Genomic DNA, 25,320 nt, shown 5'->3' with positions numbered 1-25,320 from the left:
GTATTCCAAACCCTCTCGAAAGTTGAAACCTACATAACATATAGTGCTAGTCTTTTGTATTCTAAATCTAGAATAGAGTCAAGAAGACCGAAACCCTATTGAAGTATAGTATGGAGTCCTAACCTTTCTACATGTTTTATGTATTCTTAACTCTTCTCTAAATTTAGAATACAGATGACTAGCACTTTATGCATGTGTAATGAATTGACTTAGGGGAGAGGCATTATGGGTAGTTTAGTCATCTATTGTAGTACATAAAGAAAATATGCAATGAACCAAGAGATGCCACCTATGCACATGAGACAAAAGCATAGTCTAGAATCATCCTAAGATTGGGAATGTAAGTATAAAAAGAGAAGGGAACTATTGGTAGAAATACTTCACAAAGTAATGGTGAATTTTTTTAAAAGGACATGTAGCCAATGTTTCCTACATCAAGGAAATTTTGGTAAAAATCATTATCAACCTTCATAACAAAAAAATCACTTGATATAAGCAGGTTATTGACACCAAAAAATTGAAAGAAAACAAAAAATATTAAGGATATGCCCTCTACCTTTATCTAATGTTCTTACTCTAATCAAGAAAGGAAAGTGTTCTATGAGATATGGTTTGTGTTTTCAAATAAAGTTTTCCTCTAACTAATTTAGAATAACTTATTGAATAGTTTGTAAATGAAGAATTATGTTAGTAGTTAACATTAAAACTTTATTGCATTGATATAACCATACAAGAATGTATAAGTTTGCATCTTGGACATTAACTTTTGTAACTAGCCTTTTAGGATTGATACTACACTGCATAGTTTCTATATTCTATGTTCTTCTATAATGCATTAATACCTAAAACTTATAAGGACATTTACTTCCCTCTCCCTTGCATGTATACAAGGTTTAAGGATCCATTTTCTACACACACACACACACAAAAAAAAAAAAAAAAAATGTATATATATATATATAAAAAAAAGACTGATATTTGCTTAATGATTAACTAAAGAATTTCAGATTGCTAATGCTACTTTGCCAAAAGTTGAAAATAAGATTTATTCAATCATCTCGATGTAGTGGGCCTATAATCAAACTAAAACCACTATATGCATTGGGCCTTAAAGACTATAAAGGTTATCCTGAAGGAGAAACTTGCAAATATTAGATTTCCCCTGACCTAACTAATTGTGTCTACAATTCTTGTAAAAATCATTTTACATTGCATTGAATTCTAAACCCTGATCGTGTTCAATTGTTTTTCTTTGGCAACAGTTTTGATGGATTTTTGATGGATTTGAAGCAAAGCAAAAGAAAAAATATTCGCCAGGAGCGAAAAAAGGTCAGACCCATGATACTTAGGATATCCTCTCTCTTTCTCCTAGACTATAAAAAAATTGATTTAATAAAAGTATTGTCTAATAGCGTCATTCATGGTTCAACGTTGGATTTCAATGGTGAGGCTTCCAAGCAATTGCTTCTCTTCCATTTGCAAAATTGGCAAAATATTCCGTGGTTGTAGATGCCAATTTGTTTAGTGATAGAGCGAGATATATGTCGTTAAATAAATTCACCTATCAAATTACTTATCTACCAAGATTCGAGTAAACTGACAAGTAGGGTCATATTTCCACATAGAAGCAAGCATGTCATCCAAGTCAAATCACTATTAAAATCAAGCCAAAGGGTGACATATTTTTTCGGGATTTTTTCGAATAAACAAAGAAACTAAAAACAAACTAACAAGAAACAATTTAAACACGGGTTTTAACAAGATTAACAAATGCTAGGGGATTGGGGGATTCAAACATGGTGCATAAACAATCAATCAACAACAATTATCATGAAGAACATACCAGGGGAAGTAATTATCAAGAACATATTTTGACAATATAACAATTCTCAAGTTATATTCCAATTATCAACTTCGAATAAAAAAAAACATAACAAATATTTGGTGGTGGGTGGTGGAAGCCTGTTTCATGTTTTCCTAAACAATGCCTCAAAACTGTCGTGTCATGTGCACTTTCTTTGAATTCAACACAATTATATATAAAAAGCATATCAAAAGAGCAAGAAGCTAACATATTCCATGTTTTGTATCCACTATGGCTTTTATATACTTGTCTAACTTTGTCTCCCACAACTGCCTTTATATGAGTGCCATCTAAAGAACTAACTCATCCTACATACAAACAATGGAAGAGATTATAACCTTTCGAAAAAAGCCAATACTTAGCGTTTTCGGAAAGCTTTGGTGGAACTTCATTTAGACTTTGATATGGTCGAGTGACATCCTTTGACAATGTGACCAATGCTTGCAATACCCTTCTATTATACTTATAAACAGTTGATATTGAGTGTTGAAATTGTTCTTGTAAGTATAATAGAAGGGTATTGCAAACAGTTCTTGTAAGTATTGGTCGAGTGACATCCTTTGACAATGTTTGGTCACTACTTAATGTTTATAAGTATACTTATAAATAGTTCTTGTAGACATACTTATAATCTTGTGCATCACGACATGATTGCGCTTTCGCTAGGATGTATAAACATATGCCAACCTGAAACCTCCCATCTCAGAGTAGTTGTTTTCCCATGAGCATGCTCACAAGGATGAATATGTGTTTATCAACCTTAATTGTTCTTTGCATAATTGTGGCCGACCATTATCCAGTGAGAACCATGTTTACCTCCAGCATGCAATACAATGGTATTCGATCCATGCTTGTAAGCAACCTTCTTAGCTCATGCATGGCTATGTAATTCATATAATTTTCGATCAACGATTCATCCATTCTATAAGCCAAATATTGAAAAGAAATTATAGATAACCAACTTAATAATGTCAATGATTGTTAAGAATTTAAGTGTTCATAGTAGTATCTAACCTCCATAGTCAAAACAACCCCAGGGAGGTAGTCTCTAACATCCATGAGAAGAAGTCTTAAACATGAGTTATCTTTAACAATGAAACATTGTTGCCATCATCAAATTGAGGACGGTAACAATCATCAAAAAAACAAATTTTTTTCCTCAAGAAAATTAGGTTATTCTCATTATCATGGAGAGCAAACCACAAATTCTACATTCTTAAGCAATTAGTAATGAAAGCCTTCCCATGAGCTTTAATTTCGGGAATGTCTTGCAAGGTTGAAATTAACCTCTAAGGCAAAGAGGAGGATGCTTTTGCGTTTTTTTGGGACTTACTACCAGCTACATGAGAACTATCATCATATTCTCTATCTTCAACAAATTCTGTATCTTCACAGTCCCTTGATCCTTCCTCAACATCCTCTATTCTCTTCATGTAAAATAAACTCAGGCTCGTGGCATTATTAGCCCAAGCCATATAACTAGTCAAGAAAAATTCGACGAAGAGTTGATGCATCTTCCGTTCAAAGGGTAAAGGTCTCTTCAAGAAGGATGAAAGCCTCCCCTTATAAACCTACGAGTAATAAGACAATGTAGAACATTAAGTAGTGACTAAACACATGGACACAAAATTGTAATAAAAAATATGTACTACCTCCATTTCAAATTATATGCAACGATTAGACATTTTTACACACTCTTTATGTCAAATCATTGCAAATAATTTGAAACGGAGGTATGTATACTTGTATAAATGATTTCCACATCTTGTCATTTGGATTGGTATTTGGACGCCTATTGTATCCCATCCAATTCCAGTCCACTTGGTCTTCAATTCATCCTAAATTGCAGTCACAGTTTCCCACCCCTTCTTTTCAAAATTTTCCCCACTTTGTGCATTTAAACGTAACCTACTGTATCTATCACTGGATAATTTGTGGACTAAGACCTTAGAGGTTCCTATGATGGCGCCTATACCACGTTTAGACTAGCCTAACAATACTCAAAGTATAAGAGACACACACAAGTAAGATAAGCACACAAGTACAAGTAAGAACAAGAACACTATTATTAATTCGTGGTTCACAAGTATAACCATGAGTTTCTCTCTCTGGAATCTCTCTTTAGAGCTCTATTTATAGGCACTTTCTGCACCCATTACGCCCACTAAACCCGTTGTTAAGTAACCGCCCATTACTTAACTACTTGGATGAATATGATCTTGTACACGTACAAGGGGAAAGTTATCCACATTTTGCTTGACCAAGTTATCGTCACGTAACTGTCGCACCCCACTATGCCATGCTCCTACATTTTCAGAGCCATGCATCAATGGTGCTTATATGGCATCTAACCATCTACCCACCATAACTGCCCACTCTCCCTTAGTTAGGAACACTAAGCTAGTGGAAAAACTGCTAGGTGATGTTGCATCATCCTCTAACAATAACTACCCATGTCCAAGGAAACACCCTATTAACTTGGAACTCCTATGTTATAGGAACTACCTTGTTAGTGGCGTAACTGCGTTACCGATTGACTTCTGGTTAACATAACCCTAAGTCAACCCACTAACATCATGGTCCTATATTTTAGGAACCATACTTAGTCACGTGCCAACTCAGCATAATTATCCCACCATTTTAGGGAAAGTGGTGCAACGTGGGTCGTTACCATAATCGCCCACCATCCCACTACTCGGCCCATCCTAAAATCAAGGTAACCGCATGCTTCCCACAATGACTAAGTTAACCGTCAAGGAATCCCTACTACTATGGTCCTCGTGATGGCTAGACCATCCTATTTCCAAGGTCCTTCCATAGCACCCATCCCATGGCCACGGGTGTCCATGGTTCCCCCCATTATAGGATCCATAGCCATTGTAGTGTTGATTAAGTTGCTTGTCCTTTCATGGGGTGGTCTCCACCGTAGTAGTGACCACGAAGTCCTCACATGAACCCAAGCACATACTCCATCAACCCACGCTCCGTAGGGTCGACATGCTTCGTACCGAACCATTGGCTAGGCTGGTCCTACCAACGTCCGCCTTAGTCAAGACCACCGAGTTTGTCTTATCGGATGTTCACCTTAACTACCATCATGTGCTATAGTCCCCATAAGCTCTCCTATGTCCAAAACTATGCCCATGGCTTATAAGCATAGGGCCACCCTTTGATCGGTCACCAACCCACCTCCTCCCTGTAGAGCATTATTTTACACTGGCTCAGAGAACACCCAAACTCACAGTAACACGATAATGGATTTACGGGCCCATCCCTTGAACTCAACCTTGAGCATAAGGCCATGTATGATCTATTGGGGCCCTAATAAGTCCCCTCAATTAATCAATTATCATAGGCTATTATGGAGTTTTGCTTGTCCGCACTCCGATGTTCTGCGGGCGCGTGCTCTACCCACAAGTCCAAGGTCTAGTTGGCTAAGCACTTGGTAGCACCAAGGTCTGAGCACTTGCTAGCACCAAGGTCTAGCACATGGGGGTCATTCCATATAACCTCTTAAAGAAATGAGTGAGAGATACTTTAGCCTCACTTGGCTTGTTCTCCTTGAACCGAGCATTCGATTGCCTTTGCGGCAAGCGGTATCCCAAAGGCCTTGCGTGCATATGCGGGTTGGTCGAAGCTTATGCCTCGGTCGACCAAAGAGGTTGTGACAATATCCCAATCATACTTAGCAATACCACTGTCTTTGGCAAAATGTACGCACATATTGAATATACTTTTAGACACAAGGATTATCAACAATTAGGCGGATTAAAACAATAGGAATATTAATTCAAGTGCATGGATTCATATTCAAGTTGAATTTTGGTCATCAGTGTTTTAAATTTAATTATGGTCTTATGAAGTAGCTAAATTTATACTACTAATAGGTTGTGCTAGCACATCTTTTGCCATTTTGAGAAACTAAGCAATTCACTCCTGAATTTGTGAGTTTATGATATTAATTATTGGCTAACCAATGAGAACTTATATTTTTCACACTTTAGCACAAAATGGCAGACAATAAGATTACTTTAACATAAAATTAGGTTGTTATTGTATTAGTTAGGCTAAACAAACGTCTTTGTAATTACTCTATAGTATAAATAAACCTCACAACACATACATCACTCCAAAATTTACATAGACTCCGCGAAGAGATATGCTCTTTTATAGCCAAGCATATTCACCTTGGGTCTAGTGGAGGCTCTAGAAAACCGGCCAAGTTTTCATTGAAGATGGCTAGTCTTCACAACCACACAGTGCGTCTCAATAGCACAAGGACCCATTAAGAGTTTAAACAATTCAACCTCACAAATCAACATGCATTACAAACACCATCACCATAGGAACTAGGACAAGGTAATGCATCTCATGCATCTCATGATTCTTCAACTTGTTTTCTTGCTAACCCTTTCGTCAAAAGATCCGCCAAGTTCTTTTCGGACCTTACATAGTCCAATGCAATGACTCCATTTTTAGAAATTGCCTCACAACTTTGTGTCTCATACGCATATGTCTCTTTTTGCCGTTGTAGTTGTTATTATTGGCAACTCCAATAGCCGCTTGAGAATCACAATGTATGGACACCGGAGAAGAAGACTTCCCCCACAATGGAATGTCGGCTAGGAGACTCCTAAGCCACTCCGCTTCATGACCTGCCAACTCAAGAGCAATGAATTCAGATTCCATGGTGGAGCGAGCTAAACATGGTTGTTTTGAGGACTTCCATGAAATAGCTCCTCCACCCAAAACAAAAACATACCCACTAGTAAAGACAACCTCATCATTATCGGTTACCCAATTAGCATCATAATAGCCTTCTAAAACATTAGGAAAGCGATTAAAATGTAAGCATACCTCCATGGTACCTTTGAGATACCTTAGTAGCCGACGAAGAGCAACCCATTGATCTTCACTTGGATTGTGAGTATATCTACTAAGCCTACTCACCGCATAGGCAATGTCGGGTCGAGTGCAATTCATCAAGAACATAACACTACCAATCACCCTTGCATAGAGTTCTTTAGACACGCTAGAACCTTTGTTCTTTACTAACTTGGTGTTGACATCATATGGTACCTTGCTAGGAACAACATCAAAAGAGTCAAATTTCTTTAGAATCTTTTCTACATAGTGAGATTGACTCATGGAAAAACCATTATCTGTTTTCTTCAATTGAATTCCAAGAATAACATCGGTTTCTCCCATGTCTTTCATTTCAAACTTAGTAGAAAGCATAGCCTTGGCATCATTCACAACAACAAGGTTAGTACTAACAATAAGCATATCATTAACGTATAAACAAATTATAACGCATGATGACCCAAACTCTTTAGAGTACAAGCATGAATTCGAAGAATTAGCAACATAGCCACAACTCAGAGTACTATCAAACTTCTCAAACCATTGCTTAGGAGCTTGCTTAAGACCATGAAGAGACTTTCTAAGCTTACACACTTTATGCTCTTGTCCTTTCACCACAAACCCTTCCGGTTGAATCATATAGATTTCTTCATCAAGATCTCCATTAAGGAAAGCTGTTTTAACATCCATTTGGTGAATTTTAAGTCATGAATTGCCGCAAAGGCTACCAAGGTTCTAATGGTGGCAATCTTAGTCACGGGAGGATAGGTGTCAAAGAAATCTATACCTTCCTTTTGGGTGAAACCTCTAATGACAAGTCTAGCCTTAAACTTATCTATAGTCCCATCCAGTGTAAGTTTCTTCTTGAAAATCCACTTACAACTTACAGGTTTAAAACCCTTAGGCAAGTCACAAAGATCCCAAGTATGGTTGGACATAATAGAATCAAGTTCACTCTTAATGGCCTCTTTCCAAAAACTAGCATCTATAGACCTCATTGCCTAACATAAGTCTTAGGGTCTTCTTCCAAGAGAAACAAAGACACAACATGCTCATTCAAACAATTCACATCAAAGTCTTCTACCACAAAAGAAGTCAAATAGTCCGGTCCAAAGGAAGACTCTACTCTAGGTCTCTTACTTCTCCTAGGTACAACTTCTACCACTTTGGTAGAAGAAGGGGGGAGACTAGAACTAGGCAAAGAATCAACCAACGGCACATTCACACTTGACTCACTAGCATGCATACCAACATTAGAAGACAAAGACTTGTTCAAAGGAAAAATATGCTAAAAAAATACCGCATCTCTAGCTTCACAAATCGATCTATCATTTAAAAGCATGAACCTATAGGCCGCACTATTATGAGCATATCCAATGAACACACAATCAAAAGTTTTAGACCCGATGGTGGACTTTTTAAAATCCGGAAGGGCCACCTTAGCTAAACACCCCCACACTTTCAATATTTTTAAATTTGTACTATAGCCCTTCCAAAGTTCATAGGTGGTTTTATCCAATTTTCTATGGGGCACTCTATTGAGAACATAACAAGCGGAAAGAATCGCCTCTTCCCATAAATTATCGGATAAACCGGAACTAAGAAGCATGGCATTCATAGTTTCTTTTAAAGATTTATTTTTCCTTTCGGCAATACCATTTGATTGGGGTGTGTAAGGTGGACTTGTTTCATGTATGATGCCATTTGCTTCACAAAAATCTTTTAAAGAATCTTTTCCATATTCACCACCTCTATCGGTCCTAACTCTTTTGATTTTTAAGTCCAATTGGTTTTCAACTTCGGCTTTGTACTTTAAAAATGCACTTTCGGCTTCATCTTTTGTTTTAAGCAAATAAACTTTGGTATAGTGAGAAAAATCATCAACAAAGGTTATATAATAATTTTTCCCACCCCTACTAGTGGAACTTTTATAGTCCGCTAAATCTGAATGAATCAATTCAAGTGATTTTTTACTTCTTGAGACCACTTGCTTAAATGGTTTCTTAGTATGTTTGGCCTCAACACAAATTTGGCATTTGTCAAGTATATCATCCATTGAAAAATTAATCAAATTCATGTCCTTTAACTTTTTCAAATAAGAAGAATTTAAATGTCCCAAACGATTGTGCCAAACATCCAAAGACTCAACAATGTAAGCAAAAGAAGTACTTCCATTCTCATTCATGATATTCAAAACATACAAACCATTATTGAGATAACCTTTCCCAACAAAGTCTCCATTTTTAGACATTACAATCTTGTCGGCCTCAAAGACAAGTTTTAGGCCGGCTTTGTTGAGAAGGGCTCCCAAAACAAGATTTCTCCTAAGAGAGGGAACATACAACACATTATTCAAAAATAAAGTTTTTCCGGAGGTAAGCTTGAGATGGACCTTCCCTTTGCCAAGGACTCCGGCGGTACTACTATTGCCCATGTAGACATGATCGCCGTTGGATACATCTTCAAACTCAGTCATCAAGGCCTTGTTTGCACAAAAATGCCTCGATGCTCCGGTGTCCAAAATCCACTCAGTTTTGTTCTCCACCAAGTTGGTTTCAACCACCACTACTACAATGATGTCCTCTTCTCAACAAGATTAACTTGGGAGATAGAACCATCTTTCTTGGCTCCATGCCTACGGGTGGGTGCATTGGTAGGCTTTGTGACCTATGACTCCACACACATAGCATGTCACCTTCGCCTTGTGGATTTTGTTGTTATGAGTAAAATTGTCTTTGGACTTGTTGCTTCCCTTTTTCTTGGAGAATTTCCTGTTTTTAAAAACATTCAAAGAAGACTCAACAAGGTTAGCTTTGGAAGAATTAAGAGACAAAGTTTCAAACTTATCCTTAAGGCGATTGGCCTCTTCGGTTCTCATGTGGCTAATAAGTTCTTGAAGGGTCATGTCCTTCTTTTTGTGCTTCAGGGAATTGCGGTAGTCATTCCAAGAAGGAGGGGATTTTTCTAAGAGAACATTGGCTTGAAGAGTCTCACACATCTTCATGCCTTCACCAAGAATTTCGGTCACCAAATTTTCATAGTCATGGACTTGAGACATGATCAGCTTCTCATCATCCATCTTAAAATTGATCCATTTGCCAACCACTTACTTCTTTTTACCGGCATCATCCGATCCATATTTGTTTTCCAAGGAATCCCATATAATCTTGCTTGACCTGAAATATTCATGTGGTTGAGGAGATGGCCCCGAACAAGCTTGTTGTCCTTCTCCTTCTTCTTCAAAGCTTCCGTTATGGCCGCCGGGATTACCTCAGTAGCGATCTTGGCAGCTTCTTCCGCATTCTCGAGGGTCTCGATGACATCTTCAATCAACACATAGTCAACTTCCAACTGTTCAAAAAAGATTAGCAGCTTTTGTGACCATCTCTTATAATTGTTACCATCGAGTGGTTCCAACTTAGAGAGGTCCGGAAGAGTCTTGCTCAAAATACTATTAGTAATAGACATAATTCGTTTTCAAAATTTTTGTAAAATAGAGGTCTAGAATAATAGTCTACTAAATGAACAAGAAGAAAGAAAGGAAATTTGGTGTGGCGTGATAATTCACTGCCTTTGAAAACGAATTCCGGCGCAACCGGGGTGCTCAGTTGTATTCGCCGGATCATCCCCTAAGGTTACACACCACTCTCACGCTAAGGCACTTTAGAGTGAGTGGTGGAGCCTATGCAAACTTATGCCCAAAGAATATAGAGAGTGTTTAGCTTAATGTGTTTAGCTTTTGTGTTTTACTCATGTGTTTAGCTCATAAGAATAGAATAGTATATCAGAATTTTTCTGACCTCAAAATATATAGAAAACAAGAAGGAAGATGGAAGATCAAGGGAAGTGAAAGGGTGGAGAAATCAGAAATAATCATGTGTTTTAATCAACATCAAACACCTCTTAAGTGAGGGGTTACAAGAGAGTGAAGAAGAAAAGAATCCAAGGAAGCTAGGCAACCCAACAGCCGAACCCGCGCCCGGTCGGGCGGTACTCGCCCGGTCAGGCGAACAACACTTGTTTTTACAAGTGTCCTCTCGCGCCCGGTCGGGCAAAGCTCGCCCGGCCGGTCGACAGAACCTTAGAATTTTCGACTCTTCTCGCTCCCGGTCGGGCAGAACTTTGCTCGGTCGGGCGCCCAGATCAGGTTATTTGGATTTCTTCCTTTACTCCAACATTTCACACGAAAATCTGTCAGAAAATTGTGTGCGAAAATCAAATATTAAAACTAACCCTAGTCACGTTTCCACCCATCAATCCAACCCCAAAATCCCTTAATTCTAACCTAAAGGAGAAAGGCTAGTTACCTTTGATTAGGAGACAAGAAAAACCAGAATAAGAAGGGGGAAAAAATTGTAATTTGAATCCCTCCAAGTGCTCCAATACCGTGCCCTTGCTAACCTTGATTGCCTTCATTTTTTTTATGATGATGGACTGAGATTGGTGCACGAATTAGCTGCAGCAAATAGTAGCAAGAAACCCTCGAAAACCCCTTGCTTTGAGCCTTGACGTTGCATGAAAAATTTGAGGGAAAGTAGAGAAACCGATGAGATGTGAGCAGCCAAAAAGAACGCTCATCCATCTTATTTTGTACGTTCAAAAGAGGGGGAGGAGAAGAGTCTTGGACAGCCACTTGAGAGGAGTAAAGGGATGTTATAACATGAGTAATTAGGGAGTTTTAGGCTTTAAAAACTGATCAATAAATCAGCCTTAAGGCTGCTGTAAGAGAGGGGAGAAAATGGGCTAAATTAGCTCTCATGCAAACCCCTAACTTAAGCTACACTAATGAGCTTAATTGAATGATTAATTTATGCTTAAGAATGGGATTAAGGAAGCTAATAAACAAGTCTATCTTAATCTATTTTGTCATTAAAGTTCTAATGCAAAACCCGACCCATAAACAAATTCTAGTTGGCCCGAAACTAGACTAAGAAAGGAATATAACGGGAGGCATTTTGAAACGCGTTTAAAAACGATAATATAGATTATATTATTGATATCTCAATTATAATTAAAGTAATAATAATGAAAACAATAATTTAAATCACGATACAAAAATATATATAAAGTTCATTTTTACACAAAAGCAACATAAAAACGAAATGTGAAACCAATAATATTATTCATTTATAATGACCTAATTATTAAAAGGACATTATAATGAGTTTTATAAATATAAGGATTAAACAATATCAATTTGATAAACGAGTTGATGGAATCACCCAATACAACTTTATTTATCGATATTGATACAATTGAACGTTAAACGTCTTAAGAACCATAAAATCATTTCATACCTATCAAATTGGCACTTTAGTCAAGGAATCACCCATGATGACCCGTATCAATTTTAATAGGTTAAATATCAAAAATACAATTTAAGTGTAACACTTACTGAATTGACGCTTAAGCTTGAGGAATCACCCTTTAAGCATAATATCAATTCAGACAAATCAAATATAATTGAAATTATTAAAGCTAAAATATAAAACCTTTTAAATAATTACTTTCAATTACTTTGTCAAAATATCATAATTAGGGTTTTCAAAAGCTTGGGATGACCCTTTAATCAAAATAATAATTATAATAATTAAATTAACATTTCAATTTAGAAATTGAGATTTAAATTAGAAATTAGGTTTAAATAGTGGTTCGAAAATACGGGATGTTACATCGGGTGCTTATGAGCAATTTTTGGAAGGAGTTATTTCGCCTTCAGGGAACTCAATTGAAGAGGAGTACGGCGTACCACCCTCAAACTGTCGGCCAAACTGAGATTGTAAACAAGTGTTTAGAAACGTACTTGCGTTGCTTCACCTCGGAGCAACCAAAATCATGGGCAAATTTGTTGGCATGGGCTGAGAATTCCTATAATACTTCTCCCCAAACCTCTACCAAGATGACTCCTTTTAAGGTAGTCTATGGGCGAGACCCACCCAAGCTTTGGAGGGTTGGCCGTGCAGACGGCGGTAGACAACCCAGATGAGTGGCTAAAAGAGAGAGATTGGGTCCTGGATGAGCTTCAGGTGAATTTGATGAGATTACAGCAAATCATGAAAGCCAATGCCGATCTGAGGAGAACTAATCAGTAATTCGATGTTGGGGATGAGGTTTATATGAAGCTTCAGCCTTACAAGCAGCGCTTCTTGGCAAAGAGACCTTATGAGAAGCTAGCATCGAGGTTCTATGGGCCGTTTTGAGTCATCCAGCGCATAGGAAAGGTGGCATATAAGCTGGCTTTGCCACCTGAATGCAAAATTCACCCTGTTTTCACGTATCTCAACTTAAGAAAATGGTCAGGAGCAATGTGGTATACCCCACGGTGCCAACTCAATTGACTGCTGAGTTGGAAATGGTGGCAGAGCCGGAAGAATTACTGGATCTTAGAGAGACAGCGAAGGGGGTTGAGGTCTTGATCAAATGGAAGGGGCTGCAAGCATTTGAAGCAAACCTGGGAGGAAGGGATAGCCATCAGTCAGCGCTTTCCTTCCTTCCACCTTGAGGACAAGGTGGAGGTCATGCGGGGGAGTGATGTAATGCACCAGGCCAGGGCCCAAAGCCGCCAATCACCAGGTTCTACAAGAGGAGGGAAAAGGTGAAAGCAGGGGATGAAGGCTTGTCAGATGAGGACAAAAACAATTAAACTCTGAAGAGCAGCAGTACAGCAGCAAGTAGTGTAACCATGGCAAGCAGCATTGTGAGAGTATGGACAAGAGTAGTAGTAACAGCTAGTTGTGTACCTCCTTGTGTATAAATTAAGAAGAGAATAGCTGTGAAGGTTATGAGATTAGACATTTTGAATTTGAGATTTGTATCCTAAAGATATTGCCTTGGAGAGTTGTAGCCTCAAGCTACTTAGTTATTTCAATCAATCAATCTTGCTGCTGCCTATTTTGTGTGTTCTACTTATTATTATTGTCTGAATATTTGGTGTGAGGGTGTAGTCCATTACACTATGCTTTTTAAAGCTTGTACAATATAGATAAGAGTACTTTATATTTTTTCATTAAATTTGGCAGGACATCTTTAGATTAGGTAAACAATACTACATCATAAAGTCTAATAGTGTATTTTAAAATAAAACTTGTTAACATTTTTTTTGGGACTTGCCACGGTTATCCCTTTTTTTTTCTCTTTTATTGCCGTATCCGTACCCGAGTCCAAAGTTAAGACGGTGTCCCCGTGTCCTAAATTTTTGAAAATGACGTATCGGACACTCGGATCCGTACCAATATCGGATACCCGTACCCGTGTCAATGTAACATAGTTGGAATCTAGAGGGTTTAAGCTAAATCAGAGAAAGACTGAATATTTGGTATGCCGCTTTGGTACACAAAGGGGGACAAGCAATGATGTAGTGAGTTTGGATGGAAAGGACTTGACCATGAGTTAGTATTTTAAATATCTTGGGTCAATCATCATACGGAAGAGTGGTAACATTGATGAAGACGTGGTCCATTGGATTAAGTCGGGTTGGCTTAAATGGAGAACGGCCACGGGAGTCTTATATGACCGAATCATTCCCTTACAGTTGAAGGGGAAATTCAATATGACTGCCATAAGACCAGTGTTTCTCTATGGTACAGAATATTTGGTTTCTTAGGAGCACATTAAATAGATGGAAATTATGGGAATGCGCATCCTAAAATGGGTGCGAGAACACTCTAAAAGATAGAATATGAAATTAAGGTATTCGCAAGAAAGTGGGTGTCGAAGGCATTGCAAGAAAATTGTCAGCATTTGGTTTGGGCATGTAAGACGGAGACCCAGGGTGCACCGGTACGAAGAGTGGAAGAGTGGGATCATGTAGAGGTTAAACGAGGTAGAGGTAGATCGAAAATGACTTGATTGGAAGGAGTTAGGAAGGATATGAACATATGAATTTGCATGAGATTAGGTATTTGATCGTAAGGGATGGAGAGGAAGATTTTTGTGGATGATTATACGGAATAATCACTTTTGGTTCATGTAGCCGACCCCACTTATTGGATTAAGGCTTTAATTGATTGATTGATTTGAAAAACTATCTAAATAACCCATGGTAAATTACAAGATTAAGCATAAGTGCATAACCGATATACGTGGCTAATCCAACAACAACAAGTCAAGTCACATTCAGTCCAATAAGGTGAAGATAACACACCCTAACATGTTTCTCCTCAATTCAAGCAATGCATAAAAAGGTGGGTTTCGTGGGCCTCTTTAAAGTTAGGCACATTATGTAGACATTTCAAAATTTTGAGTGAAGTGCACCTTGTGTGTCGCCTTTGGTGCTCGTTTTTGTATGTGTCTCACCTAGAGCAAAAAAACCCTTTACCCTTATAGCCTAGCGAGATAAAGCAGCCTAGGCGTGACTTATGAGCACTTTTTATACATTGATTGTAAAACATCTAAAATAGGTGAAAAGTTCTCAAATGCTTGGCGTGTTATCACTTTTCTCCACCACTTGTAAAAATCAATCATGTGTAGGCACTAGGCAGCACTGCGGTTGATTGAAAATCTTACTTTTGATAATCATAAGTAGAAAAAAAGAAGATTTTCTACCCATTGTGACTTAAAGTGACCCGATTATAAAACCATTTTCACTGTCTTAGTCTCACGTCTCTCACTTTTCTGCCTTTTATATTTCTGTGATTTCGAAATAGTGAGTTGGTCTTGTCGGTGTCCTATCGACTGCCTGCCGAGGAGTGAATGTTGCCGGCATGCTGGACCTGATCCCAAAATAAGCTACTTGAACCCGGCATGACCTGCCCACTTGATAGGTTTACGAGGGACCGAAGTCACAACAATTCTTTTTGTGTTTTATTCCTTTAATCTCTGAGAGCAAGTAGGATTTTAGTGTCTTGCTAATGTGGTAACTAGAATTGAAAGGCTCTGTTCATGTAAATATGTCCCTTTTTTGTACTACTGGTTAGATTGATTCTTCATCCTTATGTATATCTTTTGCTAATAGATCTTATTTACTACCTCCGTTTCATATTTTTTGCAATTTTTGCTAAAAATGGATGCTACACATATTTGCATCAAATATTTATTTCTCTCTCCTCATCACACATCCCTATGTTTCTCTCTCTATCTTAAACTCACAAACAAATTTTGCCTAGGAGTATGAGTGCCCATCAAAGTTGCAAATAATAGGAAATGGAGGTAGTATTTTATTTAAATAATACTATGTTTAGGAGGGTGCTAATTCAACTGAATTGTTAAATAACTTCTTGTTTCTATTTGTTACAGATTTCTGCACAAAACTTGACTATGAAGCGTCTTCGAGGATATGAGATTAAGGTACTCATTAGAACTAAAATTGCATATTAAGATTATTAACATAGATGGAGGTAAAATTGCACATATTAAGGTACTCATAGTGTTTTTAAATCTGCCCCGTTTTTAAAAACCCCAGCCGTCTTATCTAATAACAAAGCTAAATAAGTGGCTTTTGAAAAGACAAAGAGACTTCTAAAAATATCCTTGAATTCTTCTCCAGCCACTTAGACCACATGATTGTCATAGAAGCATTGCGCCACCACTTCTCCTCCTTACGCTTACCATGTCCTCAAAATCAAATCTTCGTCTTGAAAGTACTAACATTTGTTATATGTTAGCAACAACTGTTTCAGTGCATTTGTTATATATTTTCCATTGTAGGTGTTATTTGCTCTTGCTTATCCTTATATACAAGGAATTCTAATGATTTATTTGGGGTGTTTGTGGATTACAATTATTTTTTAATTGGGAGCCTTGGGAAATGTAACAAATATATTGGATGAACAACAAATTTGAAAAAATAGACTACACTTGATATAAAATATAGGATGGTTTGATTTTAAGAACCTTTTAAATATTACTCTTTAGTATTTACTACCTTATAATTTTTTTTAGTACAAAATTTTTTTTTCTAGTATATTACGCTTGACATGAGCCACAATGATTGATTTCAACAACCTCCTGAGAAGTCCTCATGTTGGTTCATGTAGCCGACCCCACTTATGGGATTAAGGCGTTCAAGAAATGTAGCCGACCCCACTTATGGGATTAAGAAGAAGAAGAAGAAGAATCTCTAAGTTTTACTACCTTAGCTTGTTTTCCGGCAAAATTCTGACCACGCAGGACCCATTCACTGACAAAGAGTGGAAACTAGGTCGTTGGGCTAGCTTACCAATGTCAACAAAATTTATAGAATCAAACCTACACCTAGTATAGGGGCAAGTCCAAGTAGATCCACGAGGAATGGGGGAGTCCAATGCTAAAGTCCAACGTTAAGCTACTTCGAAGCAAGGGGAGTAAGATTGTGATTGAACCAAGCTAACAAACTCAAGAATTCAAGGATATATCAAATACTAAAATGCTAGGGGTTAGGTTCTGCATACAATCATGATAGATTCGCTAATTTGGGGAAAATTGAATTAGAAGAACATTGCAAAGACTAATGGCAAATGCAATCAAAGAGTTCAAAAGGCTATCATCTAATTGTCAAAGCTAGCTTTCACTACGAATGACTAACTAGTAGAATCACAATTCAAACCAATTGATAATTGAAAATCCTAAATCAAGTGGTTATGTCATTAGGATCAACAATGCAATCTAGCATGGAAAACTAGGTTAGCTACTCCTATCAAACCAAACACATGCACAAATCCATCAATCACTTTAATCACAACAATCAATAAATCAAAATCCCAAAATTAACAACAATCTATCAATCATGCATACTTCCCCCTCACCCTAGCTAAGTAAACTACTCACTAAGCATATTGGATTGAAGGGAGAAGGCTAAGCTAATCATCATCAACATCATCATAATTGCAATTGAAATCAATGCTAAATCAATTAAATTAATCAAGATCAAACAATCAAAGTAACTTGAAATTGCATCAATCAACAAAATTAAAGTGCAAAGGAATTGAAATAAGAAGTAGAAGAATCTCACAAACTTGATTGATCAAAGGAAATTGTGCTTGAATTGAATTGAAATGAAGATCAAAGTTGTAATCAACAAATTCTCTCTCTAGTTTCTCTTTCTAATCTCTCTCTAAAAACTGAATTCTAAAATTGCTTAATCAAGTGTTAAAATGAAAAATAAGAGGAAAAAATTATTTATAGTATAACTAATATCCTGAATTAAACCCAGTCGGGCGCGCCCTCTCACGAGCATGCGTGCCCGCAAAAATCTGGGTACGAAGCAGAGATCAGGTGGCACGCCCGCGAAGAAAGGATGCGCGCTCGCGCGGCTGTCCTCCGCGCCCACGCATCTATTGTGCGCACCTGGAGCAAGGCACCTCTTCGGTGCGTGCATGATGTGGATGATGCGCTCCTCATGATCGTCACTAAGCATGGCAGTTTCGAAATGGAGTTTACGGTGGGTAACATCGTGATTTTATGATAGCACAGCATGAGAGTGCAAACACCAAGTCTTAGAACTAGCCATCTCTTGCCTTGAGCTATACATAAGCTTTCACCTTGCACCTTAAGCCTCTTCCAACCCGGAAAATCATGACGGGTCTCAAGCTTCACCTTACTCCTACAAATAGAGAAAAGAACAAATAAAAGGGAAAAACACGAGAAAATCCACAAAGGGGACGAAAACACAAAATAAGCAAAAAATAGAGAAACTAAGGAATAAATAAACAAACTAAACAAATAAAGGGAAAGAAAGCTATAAAAAGAAAGCAAAAACATCCTAAAATACTACCATTTGAGTGCCATAAATGACACTCATCACTCACTGTGTTTTTTTTCTTTTCTTTTCCCTCCCTTTTTGCTTGATTTTCAATTATAAGGAGATCCAAAAACCCCCATATGATGAATGTAAACCCAAAACTCAAAAAACGTAATTTATAATGCGATATGAGCTTTATACCTTCCACCTCCTTGTTTTTACTCCATTTTTACCCCAAAATCATGTCTATAACTTTAAATTGAAGAAAACCCCAGTTTACATGATACCTTACCTTAAGGTTTCGAATGGGATTAAAATCGGTCACTAACCTAAAAATAATATTTCCTCCATTTTTTTTAATTGCACTTAATTCCTTTTTAGGAAGTTGCATATTAATTGCATCATTTCCTTTTTAGGTATATTTTTATACACTTTTTATTTGTGTTTGCACACCAAATACTCATCTTACCCTTACCTACTTAAAAATTTACCTTGCTACCTCACTTTTATACTCTTTCATTAGTCTGTAGGCAAAGGGGCATTTTTGTTACTTAATTCCTTTTTTAATATTTGTGCCCAACCCAAATGGTGCGATTAAAAAAAAGACGGAGGAAGTATGATTTGTGATAAAAATGACTGCAATATGAAGTTAATTAAGGTCTGGTATGAGCTGATTGTCTAATTTGACTAAACTTTTACCTTAATTGTATATTAATGTATGAGAAACATAAAATCAAGTAGGATCTCGTTAAATGTCTCAATGTGTATTATCTACTATAACAATTTTTACAAATATAGTGTTAAAGATATATCACAATAAGCAAACGGAATTAAGAGAATTTGATGTGGCGTGGTCTAAATTTTTTTGATCTAGTCTGTTTTAAACATGAACAAGTAATAATAATAAGTTGGAGAGAACAAAGCCTAAATCAGAATTTGTACCATTAAGCTTTATTATGACTTTTAATGTAACATCCCAATTAGAGGTAAATTGTCTTTACAAGAATTTTTAATAAACTAAGCTATACCAACAAGCTGCATTCTATCAGGAAACTTAATATGTTTTAAGTATTTCATATATAAGCATGATTGACTTGGCCTCTAAGGAAGTTTGATAATGTTTGTATGATAGATGATAAAGTGGGCTGGACGAATTGATATGTGAAATAGTCTTTAGTTCTGTTGCAATTTCTAATAACTAATTGTAGCCTTGAAGGTGGTTAGGGTTTTGCATACAATATTAAAACAATTTGTAATTGTTGAGCCTTTGGGAATGATTCTTTTGGTAGTAATGGTTTCGTAGCCTTGAAGGTGGTTAGGGTTTTGCATACGGTATTAAAACAGTTTCGTAGTGCTATTAGAACATCACATATGGATCTATAGAAGCAAATTTTTAAAGGAAAAATTGGCTGCAACAACCAGAAGTATGACTCTTAAGGCTATGATAAGAAATTTGCAGAAGGAAAAAGTGGGAATTTTAGTGGAGTTCGGGAAATTAGAAGGGGTCATGTGTAGTGAAGACGATACCCCAGCCTATTTGCAATCAGTGTTAGCCAAATTTCCCTCTGTTTTCGAAGCACCAGCCGGCTTGCCACCATCCCGAGGGCATGAGCATGCCATCGTGCTTAAGGAGGGGAGCAACCGGATTAGTGTCTGGCCTTATAGATACTCCCAATTTCAAAAAGACGAGATAGAGAAGTTGATTCGAGAGATGCTTGAGGCGGGAATAATCCGGCCATCCACTAGTCCTCTTTCTCGCTAGTTCTACTTGTTAAGAAGAAGGATGGATCGTGGCGCTTTTGTGTTGATTATCGGGCATTGAACAAAGAAACTGTTCCCGATAAATACCAAATTCCCGTCATTGATGAGTTGTTGGATGAGTTGGGAGGATCAAGGATTTTTTCGAAGCTTGATCTCTAAGGCCGGGCGTATAGCTCACCCTCTAACAAGCAGCTTAAAAAGGATAACTTTAATTGGGGAGAGGAGGCGACAATGGCATTCGAAAATCTCAAGCAAGCAATGACCATCGCCCCAGTACTAGCGATGCTGGACTTCCAAAAATTGTTCATCGTGAAGGCCGATGCCTCGGGATTTGGGTTGGGGGCAATGCTCATGCAAGAAGGGAGACCAATTGCTTTCTTTAGGAAGGTGCTAGGCTCGGTGGGAAGGGGAATTGATGGCGGTTTCCTTATCGGTGCAAAAGTGGAAGCATTACCTCCTTGGCCGGAAATTTGTAGTCCAGAGCGACCAACAAAACCTTCGATTTATTACTCAACACAGGGAAGTGGGGATGGAGTATCAACGGTGGATTAGGAAGTTGATTGGGTTCGAATTTGAGATATAATATAAACCGGGAGCCTCGAATAAGGTTGTCGATGCCTTGTCCAGGAAAGAGAGAGAGGAATCAGAATTGGGTTCGTTAATTACGAAGCAATAGGTGGATTAGGGAGAGCTGGAACAAGAAATCGATGCTAACCAACAGAGTATTATTGAGGGAGAGGTTATTGTGGGGTACACGGTGGAGCTGAACAAGTTGTTGCATAAAGGGCGGGTGGTAATACCAAAGAATTCGAGTCACAAGGGAACCTCCTCAAGGTCTACCACGACTCACCGGAGGGAGGGCACGCCGGTGAAACTAAGACTTATTTGCGGTTAGCTAGAGAGTGGTTTTGGCAAGGAATGATGTATCGGAGTATGTCCAAGGTTGCGAAGTCTGTCAACGCAACAAACTCTCCCACCAACAACCGGCGAGGCTATTACAACCACAGCCGCCACCGGAGCAGGTGTGCCGAAGTCGAAAGGGGTGGATGTGATTTTTGTGGTCGTGGATCGCCTGTCAAAATACGCGCACTTTATAAGATTGGAACACCCGTTCTCAGTGTCAACGATGGCAGAGGCATTTGTAAGAGAGGTGGCCCGGCTTCATGGGTTCCCAAGTAGCATAATTTCGGATAGAGATTGGGTATTTTTGAGTATTTTCTGGCGAGAATTATTCTGTATTTGGGGCACAGATCTCTGGCGAAGCACCGTGTACCACCCACAAACTGATGGCCAAACTGAGCTCGTGAACAAGTCATTGGAGACTTACCTCCGATGTTTCGCGCGGGGATGTCTCCGTTCAAAGTAGTATATGGGAGGGATCCTCCAAGGCTATTGAAGATTGGTGCGATTCCAACTGTGGTGGTGGGAAGCCTGGAGGAGAAGCTACAAGAACGTGATTATATGCTCGAGGAATTGAAATTAAATCTGCTAAGGGCCTAGCAAATCATGAAGGATCAAGCGGATCGCAAGAGAAGAGACGCAGAATCCAAGTTAGGGATTTCGTGTTCCTTAAATTGCAGCCCTACTGGCAGCGATCACTGGCAAGGTGGCCCTTTGAGAAGCTAGTTGCGCGCTTTTATGGGCCGTTCGAAGTCATACAACACGTGGGCAAGGTGGCTTACAAGTTGCGGCTTCCCAACGACTACCGAGTGCACCCAGTGTTCCACATCTCCAAGCTAAGGCGGGCAATGGGGGACAGGAGCAGCTCGCCAACCATACCCACCCAAATCACACCAGATTTGGAATTGGTGGTGGAACCCGAGGAAATTCTAGCTGCACGATTAGATGGGCTAAAGGGGAGGACACATGAGGTCCTAGTGACTCCCTGCATTTGAGGCTAAAGTGGAAGGGACTTCCTGCATGTGAGGCTACTTGGGAAGAGTGTCATTGGATCAAGACGCGGTTTCGCGACTTCCACCTTGAGGACAAGGTGGGTCTTTTGGGGGGCAGTATTGCAATGAACCCTCCTACACCACTCATATGGTACACGTACAGCAGGAGGCAGAGGGGACAAGGTCAGGTTCAGTAGGCACAAGGAGACACCACCAACCCGCAACACCCACAAGCATAGGTACAAGCAAACCTTGAGCTGCAGCCTGCCACTTTGGCTTATTAGCTTACTTTTGTTATTGCTTTAGTTGCTTTTAGGAAGAGGAATAAAAGTAGTGATGGTTGTAATTAAGGCACTTGCCAAGTCATGTGAGTAGGATGAGTAGTATAAGTAGTAGTAGCATTTGAGTGGGAAGGTATTCAGAAAGTTGTGTTGGAAACTCTTAGAGACTAATGGCCTAAAGTCATTAACCTATCTTGTATCCTCTTCCATTTTCTTGTGTTACATTATCTTCCTTAGTCTCTTAGAACGCTGTCCGTTGTAGGTGTTAGGTGCGATGCGTGCCTTAAATGAAAATTTCTGGCCAATAATTTCACTAGAGGATTTGAATCCACACGTGCCAAGTGGATGGAAGACTGTATAATTGTTTTGGAGAGTGAAGATTCAACTTCTCCGGTGAAATAAGTGGTTGTAAATTTTCATTTAAGGCACACGTCACACCTAACACCATAGTTGGTGGTGTCTTGGCTACTACGCAAAGTTCAGGGTGCTCAGTGCACCTAAGCCATAATTCAAAGTGTTGCGGCCAATTTTGCCATTTCTATATAGACCCGGATGTTTTGTTCACCCAAAGCTACTTTGTAGCTCACTTGGAGGTCTTCATTTGAGCAATTGATCAAAAAAATGAGTGTGGGCTAAGTGCATGGATACAGCCGAGTATATTATGAAAATTTTAATTTATCTTGGATGTATATGATACTCAGGGTTATGGACACATTTAGCTTAAAGGTTTTGATGGCAGTGTATGTATCAATAAACAATTACTACTTTGGGAACCCTTGTGCTGATAATCTTCATTTTTCGTTGTTGGTTTAAGCATGCATAACTTGGCCTTAGGATGGGTGGTCTCTTAGAAAAAATTTCACTTGGGTGCAAATTGAGTGAGGTCAAAAAAGCCTTTGAAGCATGGAACTTTCAGCCACTATTTGTCTCTGTTTGTCCTCTTCAGTAGATTTTTATTTTTTATTTTGGCTCTTCATACAGGTTCCAAAAGCTGAAAACATCATCATGGTGGAACCTAATGACTTTTTTTTTTTTTCCTACTTCATGAATCCTTACTGTGGCTTTATTCTGTCAATGAACGGAGATAAGTGTTAGTTTTCCAGAAAACTAGGACACTCAATGCAACTATTGTGGTAGCATTTAAGTTTTATCATGCCATGCATGCATTAACTAATATATTCTCCTTTGCTGTTATTGCTGGTTGCTTTAAGTTACTTTATCTAATTTTAAATCTGCATTTTTCAGGCAAAACACTGGGACACCTTCTATCAATTCTACAAGAATACTACTGACAACAAGTAGAGTTCATGGCCTTGCATTTTTCCTACGGGAATTGATTTTCTATTTAAAATAATTTTGTACAGGTTTAACTTTTAAGTCATTTAATATTGCACTTCAAATAAGGAGAAAAGTCATCTTTATGCTACTCTTAATATGTAGGTGGGGTACTCCTTACTTGACGAGGGATTTTTTTCACAACATGGCATCAAAGATGGGAGATCAAGTACTTCTAGTTATCGCTGAAGAACAGAATGAACTTGTTGCTGGGGCTCTCAATCTTATTGGTGGTGATACCATATATGGACGCCTATGGGGTTGTCTTCCAGAATCTTATTATCCAAGTTTGCATTTCGAAGCATGTTACTACCAGGTTTGCTTAACCTAATTTGGCATGTGAATATGTGATATATGCCTTCGAAATTGATCCTGTAGGTTGCATTTTTTTTTTTCCATATCGAAGTTCAAACTTTTGTCAAAGGTTGGGACATAATGTGATATAGTGATTCTGAGTCTTTGCATGAATTTTTTTTTACCATCCAGCTCCTTCCAATCAGTGCATTAGCATTGAAGAGACTATTACAGGAATGACATATGTTAATTTAAGAATTTTTATTGTACTATCTATGTCTGTTACTACTTTCTTAAACATTTGTTAGTTGTACAAACATTAGGATTTGTTGTTGATGGGGAGTATGCTAACCTTTTCTGAGTCATTTCCAATTTTTACTCTTAATGGGGAGTATGCCACCCTTTTCCGAGTCATTTTTAATTTTTACTCTTAATGGGGAGTATGCCTCCGTTTTCTACTTGTGCTACTGAAATTTGTTCTGTTATTACATAGCCTCTAAGGACGGTTCCAAATCCTTTTTTTTTCTTTCTGCTCATCTATTTCTTCCTCGTTGAATCCTTGTGTTTTAGTCCACCCATGTTCCTTGTTAATGTTATACTTATTCCATTGTAAGCCTGTAATCAATTTATCATACTTGTAGTATAATGTTGACTCTTCAGTTTGCCTTGGCTCTTTTCTAATAGTACAATCACTGTGTCATTCACTTAGTTATTAGTATTCTGGCAATGCACTTGTGGTGCATCCTTTTGTCAAGTTTTTAAAACCTGATAATCCTGATAGTGAAGAATCTTTTGACCAGGCATTTTTGTCGCCAAGAGTTAATGGTTGCATAATTCGTTGGTATCTACTTCCTCCGTTTCTATTTACTTGACCTATAGTCCCATGGCATGCAATTTAAGGAGTAAATTAAAGAAGATGAAGTATGTAGCACAAATATATTAACATAAATAGGGAAATTTTGACCTATTAAAATAACGGATAATAAACCAAAAAATTCTTGTCGAAAACTAAAAATGTCTTACACAAGAATAGTCCACAAGTAAACAATAAAAATGACAACAAACAACAATACCATTTTTTTTGTAAATTTCAATCTTTTTCACATTACTAAATTTACCACGACATCCCAAATATTAGTCTTATCATGTTTCCAACAAAATTCTGGATCAATCTAATCCTCTACCCATGAAATAATTTGTTTCATCCAAGTAATTGAATCAAAAAATAAATACTCCAATTTTTCTCATAACAAAAAGAGGTAATTGGTTTACCCAATACTTTGAAGGACCATGGTTGAAGCAAAGGAGTACTATAGTTACCTGAACTTTCCTGGGGATCTAGACATTTCACCAAATTCATCCCAAACTAAGCTA

General features: G+C 38.1%; 1 protein-coding gene across 2 annotated transcripts in view; it reads left to right on the top strand.

Annotated features, from left to right (window-relative positions):
- The window catches only part of LOC110687953, a 37,254-nt gene that overhangs the window by 7,151 nt on the left and 4,783 nt on the right, over positions 1–25,320 (top strand). For both annotated transcript variants that reach the window (XM_021864608.1, XM_021864616.1), the window contains 4 exons: positions 1,263–1,329; positions 15,962–16,012; positions 23,563–23,615; positions 23,758–23,968. In XM_021864608.1, coding sequence (XP_021720300.1) covers positions 1,263–1,329; positions 15,962–16,012; positions 23,563–23,615; positions 23,758–23,968 — 382 coding nt within the window. The remainder of the gene's footprint in view (positions 1–1,262; positions 1,330–15,961; positions 16,013–23,562; positions 23,616–23,757; positions 23,969–25,320) is intronic.

This window comes from Chenopodium quinoa, unplaced genomic scaffold (genome assembly GCF_001683475.1).
Source record: "Chenopodium quinoa cultivar QQ74 unplaced genomic scaffold, ASM168347v1, whole genome shotgun sequence".
NCBI lineage: Eukaryota > Viridiplantae > Streptophyta > Magnoliopsida > Caryophyllales > Amaranthaceae > Chenopodium > Chenopodium quinoa.
This window is presented reverse-complemented; position numbering and strand designations above follow the sequence as displayed.